Source organism: Teleopsis dalmanni, chromosome X (assembly GCF_002237135.1).
Source record: "Teleopsis dalmanni isolate 2A chromosome X, ASM223713v2, whole genome shotgun sequence".
Classification (NCBI taxonomy): domain Eukaryota; kingdom Metazoa; phylum Arthropoda; class Insecta; order Diptera; family Diopsidae; genus Teleopsis; species Teleopsis dalmanni.
Genome location: NC_051848.1, coordinates 56,144,648 through 56,153,064, shown reverse-complemented (window position 1 = coordinate 56,153,064; position 8,417 = coordinate 56,144,648). Strand labels below are relative to the sequence as shown.

At 36.2% G+C, this 8,417-nt stretch overlaps 1 protein-coding gene across 1 annotated transcript; it reads left to right on the top strand.

Moving 5' to 3' along the window:
* The first annotated feature begins 567 nt into the window (after window positions 1-567).
* On the top strand, window positions 568-8,417 carry LOC119688443. Its single transcript, XM_038103122.1, has 14 exons — window positions 568-693; window positions 799-958; window positions 1,230-1,274; window positions 1,861-2,153; window positions 3,210-3,315; window positions 3,451-3,495; window positions 3,877-3,969; window positions 4,151-4,195; window positions 4,566-4,858; window positions 6,407-6,512; window positions 6,648-6,692; window positions 7,063-7,296; window positions 7,907-8,140; window positions 8,335-8,417. Exons 1-14 carry the CDS (start codon window positions 568-570, stop codon window positions 8,415-8,417), a joined length of 1,908 nt encoding a protein of 635 aa, XP_037959050.1.

The window sequence follows — 8,417 nt, the reverse complement described above, 5'->3', positions numbered from 1 at the left end:
AAGGCACCCATTATCTTACTTGGCTTCTGGGCGCTGCGTCAAACCACTTAAGCGAAGTTTTAAGTACGATATCCATATAGGCAAAGTAACTTGCCTACAAACTTGAAAGGAGATATATGTACTATACTGAGGAAGACCATACTACCTTCGATGCACATGCCACTGTCGAGGTGCTACAGACTATACCAACGCTGTTATGGACAAATCCAAAAATTACGCAAGCTTTGCGCATCTGCTGTTAAATGAAGAAATGAGGGAAATATTGGTAAGAAAACTTTTTATTTTATATTCCATATATTGAAGAAGATGTATTGATATTAGAAAAATAACTAAATTAATTAATTTTAATTTCTATTAAAATTTAATAATTAATATATTACAATTTTTTAATCATTTTCAGATATTCCACCAGAAGATCAACAAGCTGAGGGTGGTCCAGAACCCGCTCTCACTCTTTCAACTCAGTTGAAAGAGTCCGATTAGCGGGATAGGACAGACGAGCGAATTAGAAGGCACTCTCTCTTAATCTCTGAATTAAGAGCAGAAGTGTCTTCTCTTAGAGCTCAGATGGACTCACTCATGCAGGCACACTCTTCTACAAACAACTTGCCAACATTTCCTCTGGGAAATGTTGGCGAGTTCGAGAAGTTGGAGGCGCATCTGCAGTCAAATGCAGAAATGAGGGAAATATTGGTAAGAAAGCTTTTTCTTTTATATACCATATATTGAAGAAGGTGTATTGATATTAGAAAAATAACTAAATTAATTAGTTTTAGTTTCTATTATTTGTATTTGCAGAAACAATCATTTCTTCAATTGGAAGCAGATCAGCCTATAAGTTTTGTTAAGAGAGCGGTGCGGAGTGTGCTCGAAGATAGTGTAGCCGGCTATTTTCGGATGAAAGGGACAGACACGAAAAAGGCTATTGGACAGTCTTTCTTTATTAAAATAATAAAAGGTTTTTACATATTCTGTTGTTATTTTCAACTAAACTACATGTAAGTTAACACCCTGCATTTCCTCTGGGAAATGTTGGCGAGTTCGAGAAGCTGGAGGCGCATCTGCTGTTAAATGAAGAAATGAGGAAAATATTGGTAAGAAAGCTTTTTATTTTATATACCATATATTGAAGAAGATGTATTGATATTAGAAAAATAACTAAATTAATTAATTTTAATTTCAATTAGAATTTAATAATTAATAAATTACAATTTTTTAATCATTTTCAGATATTCCACCAGAAGATCAACAAGCTGAGGGTGGTCCAGAACCCGGTCTCACTCTTTCAACTCAGTTGAAAGAGTCCGATTAGCGGGATAGGACAGACGAGCGAATTAGAAGACACTCTCTCTTAATCTCTGAATTAAGAGCAGAAGTGTCGTCTCTTAGAGCTCAGATGGACTCACTCATGCAGGCACACTCTTCTACTCTTTTCCTCTGGGAAATGTTGGTGAGTTCGAGAAGCTGGAGGCGCATCTGCTGTTAAATGAAGAAATGAGGGAAATATTGGTAAGAAAACTTTTTATTTTATTTTATATCGGCAAAGTAACTTGCCGACAAACTTGAAAGGAGATATATGTGCTATACTGAGGAAGACCATACTACCTTCGATGCACATGCCACTGCCGAGGTGCTACAGACTATACCAACGCTGTTATGGACAAATCCAAAAATTACGCAAGCTTTGCGCATCTGCTGTTAAATGAAGAAATGAGGGAAATATTGGTAAGAAAACTTTTTATTTTATATTCCATATATTGAAGAAGATGTATTGATATTAGAAAAATAACTAAATTAATTAATTTTAATTTCTATTAAAATTTAATAATTAATAAATAACAATTTTTTAATCATTTTCAGATATTCCACCAGAAGATCAACAAGCTGAGGGTGGTCCAGAACCCGCTCTCACTCTTTCAACTCAGTTGAAAGAGTCCGAAGAGCGGGATAGGACAGACGAGCGAATTAGAAGGAACTCTCTCTTAATCTCTGAATTAAGAGCAGAAGTGTCTTCTCTTAGAGCTCAGATGGACTCACTCATGCAGGCACACTCTTCTACAAACAACTTGCCAACATTTCCTCTGGGAAATGTTGGCGAATTCGAGAAGCTGGAGGCGCATCTGCTGTTAAATGCAGAAATGAGGCAAACATTGGTAAGAAAGCTTTTTATTTTATATACCATATATTGAAGAAGATGTATTGATATTAGAAAAATAACTAAATTAATTAATTTTAATTTCTATTAAAATTTAATAATTAATATATTACAATTTTTTAATCATTTTCAGATATTCCACCAGAAGATCAACAAGCTGAGGGTGGTCCAGAACCCGCTCTCACTCTTTCAACTCAGTTGAAAGAGTCCGAAGAGCGGGATAGGACAGACGAGCGAATTAGAAGGCACTCTCTCTTAATCTGTGAATTAAGAGCAGAAGTGTCTTCTCTTCGAGCTCAGATGGACTCACTCATGCAGGCACACTCTTCTACAAACAACTTGCCAACATTTCCTCTGGGAAATCATCATCAATTATTACATTCTACGTCACTCACTACGCCAACTAAACATATGCTGCGATGACTTCATGCTTTTCACAGATCAGCCAATATCTGTCGAGGCCTATATGAGACTACTACGAACATATAACATGGAAACGAAGATGGTAGAAAGTACATGCAATATCCATCGCATTGAGTTTTGTCGTAGCCGTCTTATTTACCATCCTGATGGCCACTTGACTATGACGTTTGATCCGGAGCGCAATAGAACGACGTATGGCGCCACCTATTTACCATTTCTGGCGCCTCAATATACCGTGTATTGCGCAGTAGTACAACATTGCAAATACACCATAAATAATAATTCCCTACACAGTCATAAAATCATTAAAAAAAAAACAAAACTGCGGGCTGCGACTCTATTCCAGCGGAAATTTTAAAAGCAAATCCATACTTGCTTGTCAACACACTACACCAACTTTTCAAGGAAATTTGGTGAAACTCAATGGTAGCATTAAAATAGTTTTGGCAGGTGCTTGTAGATCATGCGGGGATAGTACTTTTGATTATTCCAATTAAAGAAGGAGTCGTTGGAACAATTTCGATCGTCAGAGAGTGATTATGAGATTATCAGAGGGATTGTAGACAGAAAACAATAGGTTGGGGAGAGTTTTGAACAGTTTTATTTAGACATTCATAATTTAACATTTAAGTTCAGACGGAAAATCTTAATCCTCAAAAAACAATCCTCAACAATTTGGAGAGTTCGAGAAGTTGGAAGCGAATCTGCAGTCAAATGCAGAAATGAGGCAAACATTGGTAAGAAAGCTTTTTATTTTATATACCATATATTGAAGAAGATGTATTGATATTAGAAAAATAACTAAATTTATTAATTTTAATTTCTATTAAAATTTAATAATTAATAAATTACAATTTTTTAATCATTTTCAGATATTCCACCAGAAGATCAACAAGCTGAGGGTGGTCCAGAACCCGGTCTCACTCTTTCAACTCAGTTGAAAGAGTCCGATTAGCGGGGTAGGACAGACGAGCGAATTAGAAGACACTCTCTCCTAATCTCTGAATTAAGAGCAGAAGTGTCTTCTCAGAGCTCAGATGGACTCACTCATGCAGGCACACTCTTCTACAAACAACTTGCCAACATTTCCTCTGGGAAATGTTGGCGAGTTCGAGAAGCTGGAGGCGCATCTGCTGTTAAATGAAGAAATGAGGGAAACATTGGTAAGAAAACTTTTTATTTTATATACCATATATTGAAGAAGATGTATTGATATTAGAAAAATAACTAAATTAATTAATTTTAATTTCTATTAAAATTTAATAATTAATATATTACAATTTTTTAATCATTTTCAGATATTCCACCAGAAGATCAACAAGCTGAGGGTGGTCCAGAACCCGCTCTCACTCTTTCAACTCAGTTTGCCAACAATTTGGAGAGTTCGAGAAGTTGGAAGCGAATCTGCAGTCAAATGCAGAAATGAGGGAAATATTGGTAAGAAAGCTTTTTATTTTATATACCATACATTGAAGAGGATGTATTGATATTAGAAAAATAACTAAATTAATTAATTTTAATTTCAATTAGAATTTAATAATTAATAAATTACAATTTTTTAATCATTTTCAGATATTCCACCAGAAGATCAACAAGCTGAGGGTGGTCCAGAACCCGGTCTCACTCTTTCAACTCAGTTGAAAGTGTCCGATTAGCGGGATAGGACAGACGAGCGAATTAGAAGACACTCTCTCTTAATCTCTGAATTAAGAGCAGAAGTGTCGTCTCTTAGAGCTCAGATGGACTCACTCATGCAGGCACACTCTTCTACTCTTTTCCTCTGGGAAATGTTGGTGAGTTCGAGAAGCTGGAGGCGCATCTGCTGTTAAATGAAGAAATGAGGGAAATATTGGTAAGAAAACTTTTTATTTTATATTCCATATATTGAAGAAGATGTATTGATATTAGAAAAATAACTAAATTAATTAATTTTAATTTCTATTAAAATTTAATAATTAATAAATGACAATTTTTTAATCATTTTCAGATATTCCACCAGAAGATCAACAAGCTGAGGGTGGTCCAGAACCCGCTCTCACTCTTTCAACTCAGTTGAAAGAGTCCGAAGAGCGGGATAGGACAGACGAGCGAATTAGAAGAAACTCTCTCTTAATCTCTGAATTAAGAGCAGAAGTGTCTTCTCTTAGAGCTCAGATGGACTCACTCATGCAGACACACTCTTCTACAAACAACTTGCCAACATTTCCTCTGGGAAATGTTGGCGAGTTCGAGAAGCTGGAGGCGCATCTGCTGTTAAATGAAGAAATGAGGGAAACATTGGTAAGAAAGCTTTTTATTTTATATACCATACATTGAAGAGGATGTATTGATATTAGAAAAATAACTAAATTAATTAATTTTAATTTCAATTTGAATTTAATAATTAATATATTACAATATTTTTTAATCATTTTCTGATATTCCACCAGAAGATCAACAAGCTGAGGGTGGTCCAGAACCCGGTCTCACTCTTTCAACTCAGTTGAAAGAGTCCGAAGAGCGGGATAGGACAGACGAGCGAATTAGAAGGAACTCTCTCTTAATCTCTGAATTAAGAGCAGAAGTGTCGTCTCTTAGAGCTCAGATGGACTCACTCATGCAGGCACTCTTCTACTCTTCTCCTCTGGGAAAATTGGCGAGTTCGAGAAGCTGGAGGCGCATCTGCTGTTAAATGAAGAAATGAGGGAAACATTGGTAAGAAAGCTTATTGAGGAAAAACGGAATGGACGAAAAATCTCGAGCGGCATCACTCTTTTTATAAAGCTCGAAAAGTTATCAACAAGCAAGTACAAAGCTTCAAGACTTATACAAGCAAGGCACCCATTATCTTACTTGGCTTCTGGGCGCTGCGTCAAACCACTTAAGCGAAGTTTTAAGTACGATATCCATATCGGCAAAGTAACTTGCCGACAAACTTGAAAGGAGATATATGTACTATACTGAGGAAGACCATACTACCTTCGATGCACATGCCACTGTCGAGGTGCTACAGACTATACCAACGCTGTTATGGACAAATCCAAAAATTACGCAAGCTTTGCAAGAAAACGTTACGCAACAGTGCTCGTTCAAGGCAATGAGAAAGCACCAACGAGGCACCAGAATGTCAGGCGACGTAGATACCGGAATTGGAAACAGCATCATCAATTATTACATTCTACGTCACTCACTACGCCAACTAAACATAAGCTGCGATGACTTCATACTTTTCACAGATCAGCCAATATCTGTCGAGGCCTATATGAGACTACTACGAACATATAACATGGAAACGAAGATGGTAGAAAGTACATGCAATATCCATCGCATTGAGTTTTGTCGTAGCCGTCTTATTTACCATCCTGATGGCCTCTTGACTACGACGTTTGATCCGGAGCGCAATAGAACGACGTATGGCGCCACCTATTTACCATTTCTGGCGCCTCAATATACCGTGTATTGCGCAGTAGTACAACATTGCAAATACACCATAAATATAAATTCCCTACACAGTCATAAAATCATTAAAAAAAAACAAAACTGCGGGCTGCGACTCTATTCCAGCGGAAATTTTAAAAGCAAATCCATACTTGCTTGTCAACACACTACACCAACTTTTCAAGGAAATTTGGTGAGACTCAATGGTAGCATTAAAATAGTTTTGGCAGGTGCTTTTAGATCATGCGGGGATAGTACTTTTGATTATTCCAATTAAAGAAGGAGTCGTTGGAACAATTTCGATCGTCAGAGAGTGATTATGAGATTATCAGAGGGATTGTAGACAGGAAACAATAGGTTGGGGAGAGTTTTGAACAGTTTTATTTAGACATTCATAATTTAACATTTAAGTTCAGACGGAAAATCTCAATCCTCAAAAAACAATCCTCAACAATTTGGAGAGTTCGAGAAGTTGGAAGCGAATCTGCAGTCAAATGCAGAAATGAGGGAAATATTGGTAAGCAAGCTTTTTATTTTATATTCCATATATTGAAGAAGATGTATTGATATTAGAAAAATAACTAAATTAATTAATTTTAATTTCAATTAGAATTTAATAATTAATAAATTACAATTTTTTAATCATTTTCAGATATTCCACCAGAAGATCAACAAGCTGAGGGTGGTCCAGAACCCGGTCTCACTCTTTCAACTCAGTTGAAAGTGTCCGATTAGCGGGATAGGACAGACGAGCGAATTAGAAGACACTCTCTCTTAATCTCTGAATTAAGAGCAGAAGTGTCGTCTCTTAGAGCTCAGATGGACTCACTCATGCAGGCACACTCTTCTACTCTTTTCCTCTGGGAAATGTTGGTGAGTTCGAGAAGCTGGAGGCGCATCTGCTGTTAAATGAAGAAATGAGGGAAATATTGGTAAGAAAACTTTTTATTTTATATTCCATATATTGAAGAAGATGTATTGATATTAGAAAAATAACTAAATTAATTAATTTTAATTTCTATTAAAATTTAATAATTAATAAATGACAATTTTTTAATCATTTTCAGATATTCCACCAGAAGATCAACAAGCTGAGGGTGGTCCAGAACCCGCTCTCACTCTTTCAACTCAGTTGAAAGAGTCCGAAGAGCGGGATAGGACAGACGAGCGAATTAGAAGAAACTCTCTCTTAATCTCTGAATTAAGAGCAGAAGTGTCTTCTCTTAGAGCTCAGATGGACTCACTCATGCAGGCACACTCTTCTACAAACAACTTGCCAACATTTCCTCTGGGAAATGTTGGCGAATTCGAGAAGCTGGAGGCGCATCTGCTCTTAAATGAAGAAATGAGGCAAACATTGGTAAGAAAGCTTTTTATTTTATATACCATACATTGAAGAGGATGTATTGATATTAGAAAAATAACTAAATTAATTAATTTTAATTTCTATTAAAATTTAATAATTAATATATTACAATATTTTTTAATCATTTTCTGATATTCCACCAGAAGATCAACAAGCTGAGGGTGGTCCAGAACCCGGTCTCACTCTTTCAACTCAGTTGAAAGAGTCCGAAGAGCGGGATAGGACAGACGAGCGAATTAGAAGGAACTCTCTCTTAATCTCTGAATTAAGAGCAGAAGTGTCGTCTCTTAGAGCTCAGATGGACTCACTCATGCAGGCGCACTCTTCTACTCTTCTCCTCTGGGAAAATTGGCGAGTTCGAGAAGCTGGAGGCGCATCTGCTGTTAAATGAAGAAATGAGGGAAACATTGGTAAGAAAACTTTTTATTTTATATACCATATATTGAAGAAGATGTATTGATATTAGAAAAATAACTAAATTAATTAATTTTAATTTCTATTAAAATTTAATAATTAATATATTACAATTTTTTAATCATTTTCAGATATTCCACCAGAAGATCAACAAGCTGAGGGTGGTCCAGAACCCGCTCTCACTCTTTCAACTCAGTTGAAAAAGTCCGAAGAGCGGGATAGGACAGACGAGCGAATTAGAAGGAACTCTCTCTTAATCTCTGAATTAAGAGCAGAAGTGTCTTCTCTTAGAACTCAGATGGACTCACTCATGCAGGCACACTCTTCTACAAACAACTTGCCAATACTTCCTCTGGGAAATGTTGGCGAGTTCGAGAAGCTGGAGGCGCATCTGCTGTTAAATGAAGAAATGAGGGAAACATTGGTAAAAAAGCTTTTTATTTTATATACCATATATTGAAGAAGATGTATTGATATTAGAAAAATAACTAAATTAATTAATTTTAATTTCTATTAAAATATAATAATTAATATATTACAATTTTTTAAACATTTTCAGATATTCCACCAGAAGATCAACAAGCTGAGGGTGGTCCAGAACCCGCTCTCACCCTGTCAACTCAGTTGAAAGAGTCCGATTAG